Source organism: Zingiber officinale, chromosome 9A (genome assembly GCF_018446385.1).
Source record: "Zingiber officinale cultivar Zhangliang chromosome 9A, Zo_v1.1, whole genome shotgun sequence".
Taxonomy (NCBI): domain Eukaryota; kingdom Viridiplantae; phylum Streptophyta; class Magnoliopsida; order Zingiberales; family Zingiberaceae; genus Zingiber; species Zingiber officinale.
Window position 1 is genome coordinate 111,991,205 of NC_056002.1, and position 21,139 is coordinate 112,012,343.

General features: G+C 38.2%; 2 protein-coding genes across 3 annotated transcripts; both read left to right on the top strand.

The window, feature by feature from the left end:
• Positions 1-11,711: 11,711 nt before the first annotated feature.
• LOC122020399 (zinc finger SWIM domain-containing protein 7-like) lies at positions 11,712-12,743 on the top strand. Of its 2 annotated transcripts, XM_042578320.1 has the most exons (5): positions 11,712-11,898; positions 11,978-11,999; positions 12,075-12,180; positions 12,277-12,384; positions 12,459-12,743. In XM_042578320.1, exons 1-5 carry the CDS (start codon positions 11,829-11,831, stop codon positions 12,558-12,560), a joined length of 408 nt encoding a protein of 135 aa, XP_042434254.1. In that variant the 5' UTR covers positions 11,712-11,828; the 3' UTR covers positions 12,561-12,743. The 2 variants fall into 2 exon arrangements, with proteins under 2 accessions (XP_042434254.1, XP_042434253.1); XM_042578319.1 differs by having other exon boundaries at positions 12,075-12,384.
• Positions 12,744-15,172: 2,429 nt separating this feature from the next.
• LOC122019477 (zinc finger protein 4-like) lies at positions 15,173-15,733 on the top strand. Its single transcript, XM_042576937.1, has one exon. The coding sequence runs from the start codon at positions 15,173-15,175 to the stop codon at positions 15,731-15,733; it is 561 nt and encodes a 186-aa protein (XP_042432871.1).
• Positions 15,734-21,139: the final 5,406 nt, after the last annotated feature.

Genomic DNA, 21,139 nt, shown 5'->3' on the forward strand with positions numbered 1-21,139 from the left:
ATTGTTTTGTATGGCCAAAGGAAAAACCAACTATTAATTTTATTTGTCATAAAGTTAGAATGACAAGATAATAAAATTAATGGGTAAAACCCTCCTCTTACAAATGTTGAATTTGTATACGTCCACACTAACGTGGCATGCAAAATTCCCGGTGTTTGAGGTGTTGGTGAATTTAAATAATATTGTTTGAGTAATCAATGTTATTTTAAATTCAAAGTTTTGACCAAATTTTTTATCAAATAAAGACCAACTATTAATTTTATTTGTCATAAAGATAGGTTGACAAGATAATAAAATTAATGGATAAAATCTCCTATTAAAGTTTGAATTTGTATACGTCCACACTAACGTGACATACAAAATTCATGGGGATTTTAGAGTGTTGGTCTTGATCAAATATTTTTTTGTGATTCTTAGGATTTCATATATTTGTCAATCCCCTAGTTGTTATACTATAGGATAGACTTAGTAGTCCCAATTAAGATTGGAAACAAAACTTGGACTCTGAGATGGACTGTCCTCTCATAAATAAGAACAATAGAGGTGTATTCAATTCATTAGTTGTTGAAACATGTTTAGTGGTGTTATCTACTAGTGTCTAGTGTGTAGATACGAGAGCCACTGATCATGTCTGCAATTCATTGCAGGGGTTCCAGGAAACCTGACAACTATGTGAAAAGGAAAATACCGTCTACATGGGCACTGTTGCAAAATGTAGCAGCTGTTGCAGTGGGAGATGTTTATCCTCTGATAGGAATAAAACATGGATTTTGATAAATTGTCTTTACATACCAAGTTTAGAAAGAACTTGAATTCAATTTCTAAACTATTCAAAGAACTTGATATTCTATCTCTTTTGATAATAAAGTTGTTATCAAGGAAAAGAGGGAAGTTATCTGTTCTGGTTGGCAATTTATAAAATCCAATAACTTCCACGATGCAACAAATGGAAATTAATAACATATCTTCTAAATTCTAAAAAGAGAAAGCAACCTTCGGAAATAAACCAATCATATCTTTGGCATTTAAGGCTAGGTTATATTAACTTGAGTAGAATTCAAAGGATAATAGCCGATGAACTTTTGGGTTCATTGGTAGTGGAAACCTTTCCAACCTGTGAGTCTTACTTGGAAGGAAGAATAACCAAGAAGCTTTTTAAGTCTAAGGAGTATAGAGCCAAAGATGTGTTGGAATTGGTTCATTCTGTTTTGTGTGGATCTATGACTATCTAGGAAAGAGGTAGTTTCAAATAATTCATCTATTTTATTAACAACTATTCAAGATACGAGTACATTTACTTGATGTGCCACAAGTCTAAGTGCTTTGATAAGTTCAAAGAGTATTAGGCTCATGTGGAGTAACGTCAAGGTAAAAGTATCAAGATACTATAGTGAGATCGTAGTTGCGAGTACCTCTTGGGAGAGTTTAGGAGTCACTTATCAAAAGTCGGGATTCAATCCCAACTAACTGCACCTGGTACACCCCAACAGAATGGTGTAGTAGAAAGAAGGTATAGGGCTCTTATGGAAATAATTAGATCGATGATAAGTTATTCAGAAAATTACCAAATTCATTTTGAGGATATACTCTGGAAATGGAAGTGAACATAATGCCTTCTAAGTCAGAACTCTCTACTCACATAGAATTGCATAATAGGCGTAAGCCTAATTTGAAGCATATTCGGATTCAGGGTAGTCCAGCACATGTGCTGAAGGGAGACACTGATAAGATGGACAGGAGTTCACTTGTTTGAGGGTTATCCTAGAGAAACGAAAGGAGGTTTATAGTCCTAAAAATCAGAAGGTCATGGTTAGCACCAATGCACGATTTTTCAGAAGAGGACTATGTAATAAACCACAAGCCCATAAGTAAATTTGCTCTTAAAGAAATAATAAAGGACACGTCTAATCTAGTACCATCTGTACAAGATGAAATATCACAAGAAACTGTAACACGTATCACAAATGATACACAATTACAGATAGTGTCTCATCGTAGTAGGAGGGTTGTTAGGCAACTTGAAAGATTCATGTTTTGGGACAGTCTTTGGACTTAATCCCTAGTGAACATGAACCTGATCTCCGGACATATGACGAAGCGCTCCAAGATAAGGATGCAGCATCTTGGCAAAGAGCAATGAATATAGAATTAGAATATATGTATTCTAATAAAGTCTGGGAGCTTGTAGAACCACCAGATAGTGTAAAAGCCATTGGGTGTTAAAAGGACTACAATAGGAAAAGAGGGATAGACGGGAAGGTGGAAACTTTCAAAGCAAGTCTTGTTGAAAAAAGAAACTTTTTTCACCGGTAGTCATGCTTAAGTCTATCCGGATTCTTTTATCTATTGTTGCTCATATGGACTATGAGATTTGGCAAGTGGATGCCAAGACAACTTTCCTTAATAAAAGTCTTGAAGAAAACATCCATATAAAGCAACCAAAAGGGTTCATTGCAAAGGGCAAAGAGCATCTTGTGCGCAAGCTCAATTAGTCTATGGACTGAAGCAAAGCTTCAAGGTCTTGGACATCTGGTCTAATGAAGTAATCCAGACCTATGGATTTATTCAGTGACCCGATGAGTCTTGTGTATACAAGAACTGTGATGGAAATGTGGTGTTATTTCTTGTACTATACGTAGATGACATTTTTGGTAGTTGGAAACAATATCAAAGTGTTGTTGGAAGTAAGGGTATGGTTGTCCAAACAATTCGATATGAAGGACTTAGGAGAATGTGCACACATTCTTGGGATCAAAGTCATAAGGGATCGCAAGAAAAGGATGTTGTGTCTATCTCAAACTTCATATATAGATACAATCCTTGCTCGTCTTAGCATGCAAAACTCCAAGAAAGGTTTCTTACCTTTTAGGCATGGAGTAGCTTTATCTAAAGAAATGTCTCCGAAGACATCAAAGGAGATAGAGGACATGAAGACAGTTCCTTATGCTTCGGCTGTGGGAAACTTAATGTATGCAAAGCTGTGTACGAGACCAGATATCTGTTTTGCCGTGGGCATGGTTAGCAGATATCAGAGTAATCTTGAACAAAGACATTGGACTGTTGTAAAGCATATATTAAAGTACCTGAGAATGACTAGAGATTATATGCTAGTTTAACAAGCAGACGATTTGCTCCCTGTGGGTTACACGAATTCAGATTTCCAATCAGATAGGGGTAATAGTAAGTCTACATCAGGCTATATGTTTACTTTAGGAGGTGGAGCCATTGTATGGAGGAGTGTCAAGCAGAAATGCGTTTCAGACTCAACCATGGAAGCTGAGTATGTGGTAGCCTCTAAGGCAACCAAAGAAGCTGTATGGCTCAGGAACTTCCTAATGGACTTAAATATGATTCCTGGTTTGCCCAAAATCATCACAATTTATTGTGATAATAGCAGTGCAGTTGCAAACTTGAAGAAACCACGAGCCCATAAGGCGAGTAAATATATAGAGCGCAAGTACCACCTGATACGAGACATCATCAAACGAGAAGTTGTCGTCGCCAAAATTGCATCAGCAGATAACTTGGCAGATCCTTTCACTAAGGCCCTTCCGGCAAAAGCTTTTGATCGTCATGTGGAGGGGATGAGAATCAGATGTATGGCAACAGATATGGCAGCTTAGTCTTTTAGTATAAGTGGGAGATTGTTAGAGTGTATACTAAAAGTCTAGCTTTTGTAAACATTTATTTTTGAAATAAAATAATCACATTGGTCAAATGTCTACATTTATTTGTTAAGTGTAGTTGTTCAATTAATTTATATTGTAGATAACATGGTGTGTGGTGTCATACACAGAAGATCATGTTATCAGTTCTTTATAAATTATAAACAGTTGCTCACGACTAAGATAGAAAGGAACAAATCATTGGAATAGTCGTAGTGTAATTATGTATTAGTTTATCTTGACTAATAAATTACACTAGTACACTCTAAGTGTATTGAGTAGGACCATTTTAGGTAAGTTCTTTTTATACTGACTTAATAAAAGAACTATACCTTAGTTATTATGGAAGTGTGTGCTCTTAATCCTAATATAATAACAAGCATATATATTTAGTATTTATTTCTTTAACTTATTAAAGGGTGAGATTTAGCTCGATAAATCAATAGGCTCGATAATTTGGGAAATGATATTACTTATAGTATGTGTTGTTGATTATAAAAGGAAACTGTGTCCTAGTAATCTACATTGAGAATGTCCCCAAGAGGAGCTCATAAGAATTGTCATGTTAAACCCTGCAGGTGGGCTTAGTCTGACATGACAATGAGGTTGAGTGGTACTACTCTTGGACTAAGACATTAATTAAAGTGAGTTGTCAGTAACTCAATTAAATTAATGAGCATTCGATATCTTAAACACAGGGAGATTAACACACTCATGATAAGAAGGAGCTCATAATGTAATTTGGGATTGGTGCGGTAGTGCAATAATAACTCTCTAGTTGAATGAGTTATTATTGATGAACTTGAGTTGTGTGTTCGGGGCGAACACGAGATACTTGAGCTTATCGGAAGGTCAAAACCAATTTCTCCTCTAGGTCCCTGTCGTAGCCTCAATGAAGCCTCAAATCTATCCATATAAAGCTCATCTTGGTGTCCAAGAGGGGGTCAACCCAAGGCTTGGTGACAAAGCCAAGGGTCGGCCACTAACTTCTCAAAGAGGGGTCAGCCCTTTGCTTAGTGTCCAAGCAAGAAGGGGCTGACCACCATATTTCAAATAAGAAGGGGTGTTTTGAATTTTTAAAATCTTCTCTTTGTAGATAACTACAAGTTTTAAAAGAGAAATTTTAAAATATAAAACTTTCCTTATTTGAATTAGGCCACATAGTTTAAAAGAAAGTTTAAAAGTTTTAAAACTTTCTTTTTTTAACCATCCTCATGGTTTTAGAAAACAGAAAGGGAGTTTTAAATTTGAAACTTTCTATTTTTGTAACTATAATAAAAAAAGAAAATTTTAGAAGAGAAGTTTTAAATTTTAAAACTCGATTTTAATTTTTAAAACTTTCTTTTTTTAACGTCCACATTAGGAAATTAAAAGAGAACTTGTAAAATTTTATAAGAGGTTTCATTCTTTGCTTATAAATTTTTTACAAAGTTAATTTTCCTTTTTTTAAGGGTCGGCCACCCTTGCTTGGTGCCCAAGCAAGGGGCCGGCCAATCAATGATTAATCCAATCAATGATTGAATCAATCAAGAGGAAGGAAAAGGAAAAATAAAAGGGGAAAAGGAAAAACAAGAGGAAGATTTTAATTTTTGTAAAAATCTTTTCCTTATTTACCTTGGGCGAGTAATATAAAAGAAGGGGAGGGGACGCCTCATGGATTATCAATTCTTATTCTCTTGTTGGAGCTCTCTCTTGTGGTCGGCCCTCTCTCCCTCTCCTTTCCTCTTGCTCTCTTATTTCTTTGTGGTGGCGGTGGCCAGATTTTAATAGAAGGAGGAAGAAGCTTTTGGGTGGTGTTCGTCTTGGAGGATCGTCGCCCACACGACGTCCAAGAGGAGGCGAGGAATACGGCAGAAGATCTCGAGGTTATTAGCATACAAAGAAGAGGTATAACTAGTAATTATTTTCCGCATCATACTAGTTCTTCTTTGTTAGAATTCCAAACATAAGAGGCATATGATTCTAGAGTTTCGGATTTGTTTCGAAGTTGTGTTTTTTTTTTGTTTTTCGAATTTGTAATTCGATTGTTCTTTTTTGTTAAACCTAGAGTTATATAAAGAAATTAAATATTAGCTTTCCTTAAAAGACTTTGTCTAGGCGGTGGTGGATGATCCTATACCCAAGAAGGACTAGTGTTTCGTCATGCAGTCCTGAAAGCCAATTCTGGAAATTAATATTTAATTGAATTTATAACATAGGTGGATTTTGGATCAATAATGTTAAGCATCGTTTGCGATCCAAATCTAAACCATTAAGAATAGATAAGTTAAATTTGGAATCAATAATGTTAAGTTCCGTTTGCGATTCCTAATTTAATTTCTAAAGAACACGATAGGTTGTTTAGGAAAGGTTTGACACTTGTACAAAATTTTTGTACAGTGGAACCGGTACGATCTTCCTAGGATCAACCAACAGATATCTCTGGCCCACTCTACAAGCTAATTCTGCCCGATTAGTGGCAACCTGCCTTGTTTGTCAGAAACACCAAAATATTCTACACCATTGGACTGAGCCTATGTGTATCTCTATGATTTCATGTCCCTTTGATCAGTAGGGCATGGATATTATAGGTCTGTTTTCGACATCACCTGCTCAAAAGAAATTTATCTTAGTAGTCATAGACTACTTTTCAAATGGGTGGACGCTGAAGCACTGCAAAGATCACTAAGAAAGCAGTCATCAACTTCTTATGGCAGAATATCTTATGCCAATATGGAATCCCTCATAAGTTTGTCTCAAATAATGGGATACAATTTTACGGACGAAAGATCCGAGAGTGGTGTACGAGCTTTGGTATTCTTTAAGCCTTCGCTTTCATAGCTTATTATCAGAGTAATGGTCAAGCAGAAGTGGTCAATCGAGAAATCATTAGACGACTTAAAATTAAACTGGATCATGTCGGAGGAAGCTGGATAAATAAACTACCCAATATCTTATGAGCTTATCGAACTACACCTCGCGAGAGTACGGGGACAACCCCTTTTCCATTTAGTCTATGGAGAAGAAGCAGTGGTGCCTGTGGAGGTTGGTGAAGAATCCGCTCGGCGAATATTATATGATGAGGATAATACCGAATGTCGACTCTTAGAGTTAGATAGTTAGATCTTATCAATAAAACAAAAGAGAGGACAGTCGCTCTCTCTTGTTACAATCGAAGAGTTACCTCCAGTAGTCTAGTCTGGAAGAGAATCAAATCGGTTGAGGATGTGACAAAGTTACAACCGAAGAGTTACCTCCTCAACAGGTTGTGATTGGTGGACACCATTAGTCACTTATAATCCATCACTAAGAAAAATGAATTTGTGCAAATAAGCAATCATCCAACTTAGTAATCATGCTTTTATTTTCTTCCATGCAAACAAATAATTGTCGGACTTGAGCAACCACAATTCTCAAACTCTTACCAGAACAAGTGCATTTGCCTTTAAGAAGTATGCATTTGGTGAGGTACACTGGACACGAATAACTTTTGCAGCGTCCTTTAGTGCAAGCTGATAAGGTAACTGAATGATTAGAATTCTAAGTCACTTTGGAAGTGATCAAGATGGAAAAGATTATAGGCCGCTATACCTCAGCATGAGTAGTAGGATCAAGCGCATTCAAGGGTTGAATCACGTGCCGATCGATCCTTAAGAAGTTGACTGGTCCTGTAATCTTAAAAAGATTAGGTTAATGAGAATAACATATGAAAGAACACTTAAAAAAAAAACACTCCAAGCGCAAGGACAACAAATGCAAGCAAAAAGTACACAAGCCAAACAAAGTCGAACTCTCAAATAGTAAATTAACCTGCAGAAAGCAGCACTTCGATTGCCAAGAATAACAGGGTCTTGAGGTTTCAAAGGAAGAGTTTTGGAGTAATATGAAATTGCCTGTCCAAAGCCTCAATATAAACACAATCATCACAAGGAAAATGATATTACTAAATCAGTATAACCTAATAGAATAAACATAAAATTCTAAGAGCACCAACATTGAAAGAATTAATGGAGTGTTATAATGTTCAATGGGGGTTAAAACCAATGGGTGACAATGTTTGAACAAGGCTGGCCCAACCAAAGGCGTTCATTTCAATGAACGCGTTCAATTGCTTTTTATTTTGTTTTTCTTTTTGTCTGTGCGTGAGGTCCCACATCTCCTGCTCAACAGACTTATCAGTCACGGGTCCCACATCTCCTCTTCTTACCTTTTTTTTCCTTTTTTTTATTAACATATATATTTTTTCAATTAAAAAATAAAAAATAAAAAATAAAAAATAAAAAATTTAAAATTAAAAACTAACAGATAGTTAACCGCTTTTTTAACGGTTAATTTTAATTTAAAAATCAAAATTTCATAAATACTCATCACCTTATTTCAAACTTTTAAAAATCTAAATCCCTCTAAAAATCTTCTCTTATTTTTCTTTAAAATCAATGAAAATGATCGAAAATTTTTTAGAAACTTTATGAATTATCAAAAACTTATTAAAAGAAAATGCTTCTTTTAAATTTCACAAATTCTATTAAATTATTTATATTTTCTATATTTATCAAATTATCCCCATAATCTATACCTACCAAATCTATATGATTCATATCCACCAAATGATCCATCTAATCCATATTGACAAAATTATCTATCTAATCCACATGCAATCAAAATATCTTTTACATCTCGAAAAATGAACTGTTTACTCCGAATTTTATTCCAGAGACTCAAGTGTCTGACTGTAAATCCTTAATTGAACTCGCAAATTTGAAGAAAGAGGATTCTGATGTTGCGGATAGAAGAAAATGGTCAACATGGAATAAAGTTGAAGACAAGATTTTAGCGAGATCGTTTGTTAATATTAGCGATGATCCAATCATTGGTAATGATCAAAAGATGAATACTTTTTGGGGACGTATTGCAAGTTACTATAATGAGAATCATCCTTCATATAAACCCAATGGAATTGCAAGTGGCATACCACTGGCACAATACCATACAAAAAAGGTATACCGCTTTAACGCAAATTACAATAATGTTTATAGTGCATATCGTAGCAGTTACAGTAATGAGGACATATTGCAGCTTACGTATGAAAAATATCACGAGAAAAATAACGACATTGCATTTAATCATGAGCATGTATAGAGAATTGTAAAAGATTGTTCAATATTTACTCCACAGTCTGTTGATCACCTTGTTAGCACGAAGAAGGCAAGGACCTCAGAGTTAGGGGCAATCAACACCTCATCTAACCGAGATATGAGTCTACATGTAGATCTAAACGAAGAAGAAAATAAATTTGGATAATATGTTTGCAAAAAAAATAGGGAAAAGGCAAAAGGCAAAATGAAATCAGGCATGGAAAGCATGACAATAAATTTGGACAATATGTTTGTAAATTTTACTGAGTATACAAGTATAAAAATGGCAGAAGTTGAAATGAAAAAAAAACTCAAAATTGAGGAGATGAAAGCAAACACTGATAAAATGAAAGCTAAAGCTGCCTTAGCTAAAGTTCAACTAAAGGAATACGCAATCCTTTCAAATGATACTTCGCAAATGATAGAGAATCAATTTAACATTCATGAACATCTATGTCAAGAGATTAGGGGAAGATTGAATATATAACTTTCATTTATTGTAATTTTCATCTATTGTAATTTTCAATTATTATATTTTCCAATTAATGTAATTTTAATTATTATACTTTCCAATTAATCTAATTTTTTATTATTGCATTTCTCAATTAATATAATTTTCTATTATTATATTTTTTTAATTAATGCTTTTTAAATTTGCTTGATTGAGCCACTAGCTCTCTATTTTTTTAAATATTTTATTTAGAAAAATAAATAAATAAATAAATGGGGTGCCCCACCCAAATAAGTATTCGCAATTAATATACAATTCATGAGAATTATTTTATTAATATAGCCATTGGAATATATGTACAATTCAATTAATGAAAAGTCATTGTTCCGTTCTAATATAGCTATTGACAAAAAAAAAAAAAAAAAAATAGACATCTTGTGCTCTACAATTTTTCATTCTAAACATAGACTTGAATTAGCTTCAAAATGTCTCAATATTCAAGTAGCACCAGCTCTGACTTGACAGGTGAAAACAAAGTCCAAGTTGAAGTTGTTGACGAAGGTTTTGATATGGGGAATGAGCTAATATCATTGATACTTCAACAAAGTCGACAAATAGTTGAAGCATATCAAAGAAATAACGAGATATGGCAAAGAAAAAGGTTCATCCAAAGAAATTATGAAGCTGGGCATGCAAAACTCTTCAATGATTATTTCTCCATAAACCCGGTGTATCCAGATCAAATATTTCAAAGACTATTTCCCATGTGAAGAGATTTATTTTGTTGCATAGTGAATGCACTTGAAAGTCATTTTTTATATATATTTTTAGCAGAGGGACGATGCTGCGAAAAGAAAAGCTTTATCACCACTACAAAAATGTACGACTGCAATTCACCAATTGTCTTATGGAGTCCCAGCCAACCATCTTGTTAAGTACCTATGTATGGGTTAATTAACTGCCATCAAGTGTTCTTTCAAAAAAGGTAGATCCGTTACCTTAGCGGCCCCCTAGTGCCGACCCCACGGATATGGAGGAAGGTTCATGCAGGTACACAGGCTATAGGCACATGGCGGGGTAAACCCCAAGTCGTTAGTTCCTGAGAATCGACCCCTGGCCATTACGCCAGAGATACCATGCGCCCACCGTCTGCGCTACGCCCTGGGGGCATCAAGTGTCCTTTCAAGTTTTGCGGTTATGTGGTTGAACTATTTGGTGAACGATACTTGAGAAAGCCGAATGTTGATGATGTTCAACGTCTTCTTCAAATGCATGATAAGAGGCATGACTTCCCTAGAATGTTGGGCAGCTTTGATTGCATGCATTGGAAATAGAAAAATTGTCCTATTGCTTGGAAAAACCAGTTCACAAGAAGTCATTATGGATCACTAACAATCGTGCTTGAAGTGGTCGCGTCTCAAGACTTGTGGATATGACATGCATTCTTTGGTATTGCAGGTTCACATCATGATATTAATATGTTGTACAAATCTCCTATATTCAGTAACGTCTTGCAAAAAAATATCTCGGAGATTAATTTCACAGTCAACGAGACTCAATATACGAAGGGGTATTATCTAACAGATGGACTATATCTAGATTGAGCTACTTTCGTGAAGTTTTTTCCTTACCCAGAAGACCCCAAGAGGAGGTTGTTTAAAGAAAGACAAGAGACTACAAAAAAAGATGTTAAACGAGCATTTGGGGTGCTCCAAGCTCGATTGACAATTGTCAGAAGTCCAACTCGTTATTGGTAGAGAAAAAAGTTAAAACATATTATGTTAGCATGTGTTATATTGTATAACATAAGTGTTCAAGAAAAGGGGGCAGGTGACAAATTGATATAACGATGAATGTGACAAACCCGCACAATCCGTCCAAGGTTCAAATCGAGGACTTCATAATTATCTCTGGACAAATTCCAAACTACGTAACAATCATGTGTATCACCAACTTCATGCAGACTTAGTTAAATATATTTAGTTACAATACAACAACAATACTTAAAAGTGTTGTATTTTAATTTATGCAAATATAATTTTTTTTTATATATTATACTCCTTCATTTCAAATTTATAACAATATTTTAATTTTAAATATATATATATATATATATATATATATATATATTTTAAATAAAATATATTTAAATTTTACATAAAAGATATTTTAAAAAATATTATTATTATTTATTTTAAATAACAATTATTTAGGATGTGTAAATAAAATTAAAATTATATTTATTTAATATATAATAAAAATAAAGATAAATAAATGAATAACGAGATGATCACCGTAGTCTGCTCCGCCACCACAAAAATGAGAATCAAACTAAAATATCTTCTTCGATTTCGTTGAATTGATGGCTGATCGGTAATTTTGCGTTTCACCAACGAATCGAGGATTAAAAAAAAAACTTGATCAATTATTTTTTATTGAGATTTTAAAGAAAATATTTAAGAAAATAATTTATAAAAAAAATTGTGAGGAATCAGAAATGCACAGATCAAAACCTCGTCGGTCAGCCGTCGTCTCGACCTAGCAACACGGATCCGGCGGCGATTCCCAGTCTGCACTCCGTCCGAGGCAGAGGAAAGAATGGCATCTTCCGGCACCAGCATCGCCGTCGCAGAGGCTGTCTGGGAGCAGATCAAATCCTCCCGCTCAGGTCTTTCTTCTGCGTCTCTTTCCTCGACCGATCCAGCGTTCTTCGCTTCTCACCCCCTCTTTGCTTCCATGACCACCAGCGTCCGACGATCACCTTTCCATGTGAGGCACACCCTCTTTCTCCTCTTCTGCCTATCTCTCCCCCTGTTCTCTCATTCCTTCTCTGCCGCCGTCCAGATTGCACTTCCTCTTCGGCAAGAACTTGGAGCGCGCCACTAGGATCGTCGACCAGGGAGGCGTCCGGAAGTTGTCAGCCACGCCCAGCCGCCGGTCCCTCTTCTTGGTCCATTCCCGCGCTCTCTCATTTCCTCCTGCTACTGAAATGCTCCTGCTTTTGCTTTTGCTATTGCTAACCACATTGGGAGACGGGGCGTTTCAGGTAGTCGGGGAGTCAAGGAAGAAAGAGGAGTACATCTGCTTCCCGGAGCACCACTGCACTTGCTATTCCTTCTTCTACGACGTTGTCAATCGGGGGGAGCAGCTCTGCGTAAGCTCCCTCCCTTCTAGTTCAATTGCGTTTTTGATTGGCTCGATTCTCATTGTTGTAGCCGTCGTTGCCAGTGTAAGCATCAGATAGCTGCTCGGTTAGCGGAAGCTGTTGGCCAGCTCGAGGAGATGGAGGTGTCTGATGAGCAGTTGGCGGTGATGCTATCAAAGCTCTGATTCAAAGAAGTGGAACCCCATCTGATTAGTTAGTTATCTTGTGTGCTTTCACTAATTCGTGCTTCCCCTAATCCCCTTTGTGTTTTCTAAGATGTTCATGTTATTTGAACTTGGTTTGGATGATGGATCCAAACATAAATTAGACATGGTTATTTCTAAGATTAGATTTCTATACATGATCAACAGTGATATCAGGTGTTCGAGTATTGATATTGGGACGCAGATACAAAGGAAGTAGATAGATAAAAAGTTCAGTTTTCATAAAAGAAACTCACTGAAATGAGTGGTGTGTTCATCTCAATTAGCATATATATACTACAGTAGGTAAAGATAAAAGACAAATAAAGCTTATTTTATAAAATAATTCAAAATTATTTTGCATGGAACTACATGATCCACGTACAAAATTAAAGATTTTATCATACCGACTAGCTGTAATCAAGATGATGAACACACCATTCAATTTCAATCTATAAAAAGGTTCATAGATAAGTATTTTCCATAACACACGTTTCAAAGCAAAAGAACTTTTTAGCAAGTGCTCGCTTAATTGAATTCCATTGACAAGTCCCTCCAAAAGTCAATTAGATAGAAGCAGGAAGACGGAATTATTGATGCAAGTCTACCACTTGTGATATCGGAAATTCTTATTAGTTTCCCTTATGGCGTGGAACAGCAAACACCTGTTTAGTTGGAAGGCAAAGTTGAAAAGGACTTTGTGGCATAATTTAGCATCTCAAGACTCTGTCTTGTAATTGTGTCTTTCAGATGACATAATTGAAGCGAACAACAAAATCTCCATATGATCTATCTTTGTGATTCTTTATATCTGTAGTTATCTCTGTTTGGGAATCAGGTGGGTCCTCCACTGCATTATCTTCAAGCTGGCACCATTATTGTTGCACTTTTGTTGATGTGGTTAAAGTAAGTTTTTGCAACTCTTCGCAATTGAGTTGAGTTCCACATCCATCCCATTCAAAGGCCTCATGAGGCCATAATAAACAAGGTCAGCTCAAATTTGATAAGAAAAAAGAGAGGAGATTTGATTAGGACAGATTCAGGTGAGTGGAAGTGTGAAACCAATGGTTCTGGTTCGTTCTCTAGCACTTGCTAACTACGACTAGTTCCATATTCTCACACACATGAAGGACCACAAGAACAACAAAACATGAAACGGCTGCGACCAAAGGGAATAATTACCATTGACTTCACTTGAAAGATTGGTGGCATAACTCTACTTTCTCTGTGCTTGCTGATGACACAAGCCACCATGACAGTTGAAGCTATAACACAAGGAATCATCAGTCTTTAAAACTGCTTCCTCTCTTTAGTTCAAACCACATGTTAAATTATGATGTGATCCGACTGCCAGAGAGATTTGAGTTGATCTGAATTAACAACATGTCAATGAATTCCCATGAGGATTAATGCAGCACCAAATACAATTTTCTCAAGTGCTAAGAAGAAACCAGGGATCAAGTTGCAGATTGTCGCCGAGGTGGGGCACCGAGGGGACTACAAAGTGGATCGTGAACATGTCCACATCTCCAAATACGAGCAAATGAATTGTGGAAGTGAAATCATGTCCCTTATCTATAACGATCAGATTGTCTGACTCATCAATCCAATACCACAACTTCTATTCCACAAGGGAACAACAACGGGAAGCCTGGCATCAAGCTCCAGCAAAACCAACAGTGAATGCTTGGTATTTTCAGGCGAGCCAAGTTTCCCATTGTCCTGTTAACAGTGATAGTCCACCCAAACAATACAAAGTACAAGTGGTTCGGAAAGCACGACAACTTGGACATCCTCCACTACCTAAAGTGCTGGGAAGTCTCGTTGGAACTCATCCAGCCAAATACTCCACTAAGGAAGAACAATAGTAAATCGTGATTAATGCAGCACCCAACTCTTGTAATCTTTATTGCCATTATTGATACTTATGTGGGCCGTGGGGACTATAAAGATGCAAAAGAAACGATGATAGCAATGTATGACATCTCCACTCAGCTTAATACTTTCATGGAAACTCGAATGCAGCTGCAGAAATATCCTTCTCCTGGCGCAGACATGCAAAAATACAAGAAACGAGACTTCATTATGCATGTATTGGCCAGCTACTAGAGAATGATGGGAACAGAGGTCTTGCATACTAATAATGATCGAATAACTTTTTACTCGCAACGACTTTGTTCCCAAAAAACTTCTCATCGACATAGAGCCTACCTAAGTACTTACAGTTTCGTAGAAGAACCATGGAAGGTGGACATGGAGTAGTAAAGAAACAAAAAAAAACTAAGGGAATCCTGAAAATTGGTCTTGGCAAATAGTAAATAACACAGGAATTTGCTGCTTCAGCAAGCACCAGAATACAGGTCCCTATTTTTTATTTTTTTTTTTGAAAAAAATAATAATAAATAACAGCAAAAGTATCCATTTCCACTTCCATTTCTACTGAAGAATTTCCCTTGAAGTTATTACTACTACATACTTTTTCTGCTTCTTTTTAAGGGAAACCAGCATAATACCAACATACGCTGTGCAACTTCCCATCCTTGTTTTTCCACCGGCCCTCTTCTGTCTTCTCTCTTGTAGATATTGTCGATCGCATGGAGGGAAAAGAAGACTCAGACGATCAAAAGCAAGCACAACAAGCCGTTGATCATGGCAGCAGGAGCAATTTCAACGAGGAACGGCAACCATGGTTGAATCTTACGCTTGGTGGGATCACCTCATCAGCTGCTGGAAGCTCTCCTAGCGCGCAGTGCAAAATGCAAAGCCGCAAGATGTTCTCGTGCAACTTCTGCATGAAAAAGTTCTGCAGCTCACAGGCTTTGGGAGGTCACCAGAATGCACACAAGAGAGAGAGGGGTGTCACGAGGAGACCTCAGCAGTCCCAGAAAACGACGATAGGATTTCCCCTCTATGCATCTGCTCATAAATCTCTGCCAGTTCAATCCCACTCAGTCGCGCACGAGCAACATGCGGAGGGAGGCTTGCCTACGATCACAAGATGTCGTCAAATGAACTCTGACACCGAAGCGACAAGGGTTCCGTTTGCGCTTGATCAAGTTAGAGGATCGACATGGCCTGGGAGCTTTCAGAAGAATTCTCAGCCTACCGGTTGTCCATCAGAACAAGAAAAACTTGATCTGAGTCTCAAGCTTTGATGAGTTTGACAGTCTCATGGCTTCCCAAAAGCAGGCTACTTTTGAACTTTGTCCAGTGTATTTTACCCTCATCAAACTTATTTTTGCCTCCGCTCACCAATAAACTCGATCTACGAGTCAAATAAAAGGTAGCATCGCAAAGAAGAAATATATACTTGGGGATCGTTTCATGGAGAGAATTGTTCTTGCACTTGCCAATACATGTCCGCTGAGTCCCAATTCTCCCCGTCGATTAAGGTCATATATCCATGGACGATGTGTCCTTCACTATTCAGCTTCATAGGTAATACTCTACTTCTAGTTCTCCTGAAGAAATTAAGAGTATTGATTCGTGCAAAGCTTGTAGAAAACAAATAAATTGGAAAGCAGAAGCACCAGAAGAAACAAATTTTAAGTATGGATAATCAATTGGTCATTAAATAGCTGTCTTTTGTTTGAATAGAACGTTGAAGCTGGCTTCCAGCTACCAAAAGTAAGTGCTATCATTTTAAACCAGTTGTCTGTTTCAGGTTTTTAGATAAAGATTCACAAGCTTGTTAAGTTGCAGAGGCTGAGATTGTTTATCTCTTCGTGTAAAAAAAAATCTTACAAAACTACTTCTAGTTGATCTATTCAGTTAGCACCAAAATCAGTAGTATACGAATTGACTAGGTAGGAACGAGGTAATTCCTAGGTTTTGTTGTCCAATAGTTTCCCTATGCATTTCAACTTCGACTTTGATAAGAATTTTCAATGAACATGCATGAAAACTGCAAATGAAGGAAGAAAAGAAGAAAAAGAATTCCCTGCTCCAACGCGAAAGAAATACCATATTATCAAGAATTTAACCAGCAACTTTTATAAGAAACAAAACAATTTTTTTCTCTCAAGCCCTTCATTCATGATCAGCTACATTTCTAAAAGCTTAGACATGTTTTTCTTTTCCCAAACATATGAAGAAGAAAAACTTGAATCTTTAAAAAACCAACTTTAATAAACAAGTGGTACACTATGATTTCACATGGTTATTGATACAACGAATAAAGTGGGCCTCCGGGTCGGATTAAAGTCAAGAAAGTCGGCTAATGTGGCAGCTAAAGTTAAAAAGAAATTAACAATCGGAGTACGGTTGCACGGTTCGGCAAAATAGTAAGCCGAGCAAATATTTTGTCCAATCGGATACCGAGTCCCCTCCCCGACCCGATTAAATCCCGAGTCATTTCAGTTTAATTCATAACTAAGTCAGAGCTGACCTTAGTACAAATGGACCTTAGTCCAACCTGCCTACTTGCCCAACTTACATCAGTCCGACCTCAGATCCGGTCGGATCTCCAGACTCAATTCTCTTGGGCATGACTCCCAACCTACATTCGTTCGACCCTAGAGCCGGTCGGACCTCTAGACTTAGTTTTCATGTGCGCGACTCCCAACTTACATCTGTTCGGCCCCAGAGCTGTTCAGACCTCCAAACTTAGTTCTCTTGGGCGCGACTCCCAGCCTACATCTATCTGGCCGCAGAATCAGTTGGACCTACGAGGCCAACTCCCTACTTCTCAAGAGCGCGACTCCTAGTAATACACTATTATTACTGTTGATTATGAAAGTGATGTGACGCCCGTTCTGCAAAGAAAAAGAAGAAGTCCCAGAAAATGAGTTAGAATAACGACTAGGGAAGTCCCCAACGAAGCTACTCTGACGCACAACCAAGGAAGCCCCTAACGAAGCAACTCTGACGCTTAAGTCAATTCTTTATGAAAAAGAGAGTAGTTATTGGAAATTAGGGTTTTGGAAGTATGTCTATGCATACCTTTGCTCATGAGAATCGACTACTTTTTATAGGGCCAGACCTCTCCAGCACGTTCTCCTCACGTCCCTTCGTTTCTCGTTATCGTGGCAACATTGCCTGAAATAAATATCCATTGCGCCCCATTTATGTCAGAGTTAATAGTTATGTTTTTCACCATTCTCATAATAATGGCTACATGATTTATTATCCTCCAGGAATATCATAATGCTTCGTTGCTCTAATTCTTGATAGCTGGGACCGTTTTAGTTTAGTTTGAGGGAGCCTGAAACGTGAGTCAAGAGTCGAGAGTCAATAGTAAGTAATCAGTAGTATGGATAACCCGGAGTCGGGAACAGCTGGGAATCGACCACCGAGGGTCACTGGAAGTCAGGAGTCGCTAGGAGTCTGCCATCGAGAGTCACTTGGAGTCGGGACTCAGGAGTCGTTGGAAATTAAGAGTCGAGAGTCAGGAGTAGTTGGGAATTGGCCACCGAGGGTCGCTGGGAGTCAGGAGTTGCTCGGAGTCGGGAGTTAAAAGTTGGGAGTTGGGAGTCATCCCTTATTGATCCTGCATGTCATGGCTAGATTGACTTTCTTGGACACATAGCATTGAGGAAATACCCTGGCATTACTAATCCTCCCTTTAAGTCTAGTCGAAGGAGGTGCTAGTCTGACTGACTGGACTGTAGCATTATATGACCAGGTCTCAATTCGGTCCGTTATACACGTGGACAAAAAAATCTTTAGCTCATCTTTAATGAGATCCTCGCTTTAATTATTAACATGCCTCTTAAATGTCGGAAATGTCTTGTCAGCCTTGACTTGCAATCCCAAATAATACCTTTATCTCCAAGGTTATATCAAATTAATGTGATGTGACCTTTGGTGAAAAAGAGACCGCATATCTTCAATATAATGATTATGTCATTCTCATAATGTGAGTTCAATCAAACGGCTGATAGCATTTCATTACTCCTTTCCCAATCCTGATCCAAATGTTCTGATTAAATGCTAACTGATATAAATATAGTGTAAAAGCTCTTACCATTTTATGCAACCCTGCTCTTGTGTCTGCCGACTTTCCTCTTTGCTTCCATTTGCATTTTCATATAGGATTAAATTTCTAGCTTTTTTCATCATTCGAAAGTTCACCGTCCTGCTTTTAGTTCTTCATTATTGTTCTTGTGATGGGGTAAGGTCTTCCTCCTCATCCATTCCTTAGTACTAATATGTAGAGTCTAGTATTAGAAATGCATCCTTAGATCGCCTGAAAACCACCTACGGGATTCTAGATAACCACGCCTTAATACTGTTGGTGCGGGTAGCACTAACGGTCTAACCCAGGTTTTGATGAATGACAAATAGGTTAAGTTAGTTGTGTTGTTGTCTGACACTTTGATCAAGTGTGCAAGAAAAGTCCAGCTAGGTCGACGGGCTGACCGGATAGCTGGCGAGAAGTCCAAGCGGGTCGACGGGCTGACCGGACGCTTGGCGAGAAGTCCAGCTAGGTCGACGGGCTGACCGGGCGCTAGCGGGTCGACGGGCTGACCGGACGCTAAGAAGTCCAGACGGGTCGACGGCTGACCGGACGTCTGGCGGTAAGTAAGGTAAGTCATGGAGAGGCCGGTGCGCGTTCCGGAAGGGAACATTAGGCGTCGATCCGGCTAGATCCATTTCGGATATCTAAGTCGAGATCGTGACTAGATTCCGTCTCGGAAAGCGGAATCTAAGTCATACTCTTGATGCTAATTTGTATTACTTAACGTATCTGTAAAATGTGCTAACAAACTGTCTGCAGGTTTATTTGCCTCGGACTAACACTGTTTTGCGGTAGGAAACAGTGGGGATCCGGGCGCCCGGAGGCAAACTTTATCCAGGACGACGTTGACACTTGGGAGTGTTACGTCACACTCCAGCGCCCGGAAGAGATCCAGCGCCGGAGCAGATATAAAAGAAGCCCCAGGCGGAGCTTCAATACACGGTCTCGAGAACTCTGAGTCCAATCACTCTGCTGCTCTGCGCTCCAACAACGTTCACAAAGCTCCGACGACCCACTCCGGCTCTCTTTTTAATTCATTGTTTGTCGGTTAGCTTTGTTTTCTTTCTTTTCATTAGCAATATTTGTACGTAAATTGTAATTATCCGAATTGCTAGTGAATTGCCCAACGAAGGTACTCAAGGAGTACGGGCCTTCGAGTAGGAGTCGTCACAGGCTCCGAACGAAGTAAAAAATCAACCGTGTTCATTTCTTTACTTCCTTACTTTTCCGCTGCGTTTTAACTCGAGATTTTCGAATCGATATTCACCCCCCCCCTCTATCGAATCCAACGGTCTTACAAGTGGTATCAGAGCTGGTACCGCTCTGATTTGGTGCAACCACCAATCAGACAGGGGGTGAAATCATTTTTTTTAACAATTCAAAACTGATATTATTATTATCTTCTTGGAAGATTTTTTTATTTTTTTAAATTGGTGCAACACCAACTTAGAGTTTCTACTTCTCCCGCACTGCTAATCCAAGACGAAGTCTTGGGATATTTTTCCAGTTAATTTCGTGTGTGTAGGAAATGATGTCTCAACAAGAAGGCTTCAGCACAGTACGTCCTCCTCTATTCAACGGGGATGATTTTTCGTACTGGAAGAGGAGAATGGAGGTCTACATGAAGACAGACTACGACCAATGGATGAGCGTCACAAGGGCTTACAAAATTCCAGTAGACAACTCTGGGAACATACTAGACCCTGAAGACTGGACAAATGATATAAAGAAAAAGGCATCAATTGAAAACAAAGCCATCAATACTCTACACTGCGGACTAACACGAGAAGAACTGAACCGAGTCGGACCGCATCAAAACGCTAAGGAGCTTTGGGATAAACTGATCGAGCTGCACGAAGGAACAAGCGATGCGAAGGTAACAAAAAGAGATCTGCTGTTAAATAAAATTTTTAATATAAAAATGCAGGAAGGAGAAACAGCAAGTCAGTTCCACGCGAGGGTCAAAGATATCCTCAACGGTCTCCACGCGATTGGCCACCAAATGGAGAACCGAGACTTAATCAGGTACGCGTTAAATGCTTTTCCGCGAAACAATTTGTGGGCATCAATCGTAGATGCCTACAAAATTTCAAAAAATTTGTCTAAATTAAAATTGGATGAACTCTTTTGTGAATTAGAACTGCATGAGCAAACTAACGTCGGGGTCGAGAAAGGTGTAGCTTTATTTGCAGGTTCCTCTAAAGAAAAGAAGAACAAGCCCGAATCTGAAGAAGATTCCGATCAAAACTCTGAAGACGAAGAACACCTAGTGAACCTGGTAAGGAAAATGTTCACCAGGAAAAAGAGAAGCTTCAGCAAACAGGATCTTCAGAAGATCAGTTCGCCAGCCGACTCAAGAAATGTCACATGTTTCGGATGTAACAAAAAGGGGCACTACAAGAACGAATGCCCAAGATTGAAACTTGACAAACCAAAGTCAACAAAGAAGAAAGCCCTCAAAGCAACATGGGACGATTCCTCCTCAGACGAATCGGAGGGAGAAAGGCAAAAGCACCAAAGTCACCTCGCGCTGATGGCTCGCGAAGCTGAAACGGAAGACGAATCAGAGGAATCGGAAGACGGGTCCGAACCCGAATCAAGC

Coding starts and splice junctions, on each gene's coding strand:
- LOC122020399 (XM_042578319.1), top strand. CDS start 11,829: ATGGCATCTTCCGGCACCAGCATCGCCGTCGCAGAGGCTGTCTGGGAG. Junction 11,899..11,977: donor GATCAAATCCTCCCGCTCAG/GTCTTTCTTCTG, acceptor CATGACCACCAG/CGTCCGACGATCACCTTTCC. Junction 12,000..12,074: donor TCCGACGATCACCTTTCCAT/GTGAGGCACACC, acceptor GCCGCCGTCCAG/ATTGCACTTCCTCTTCGGCA.
- LOC122019477 (XM_042576937.1), top strand. CDS start 15,173: ATGGAGGGAAAAGAAGACTCAGACGATCAAAAGCAAGCACAACAAGCC.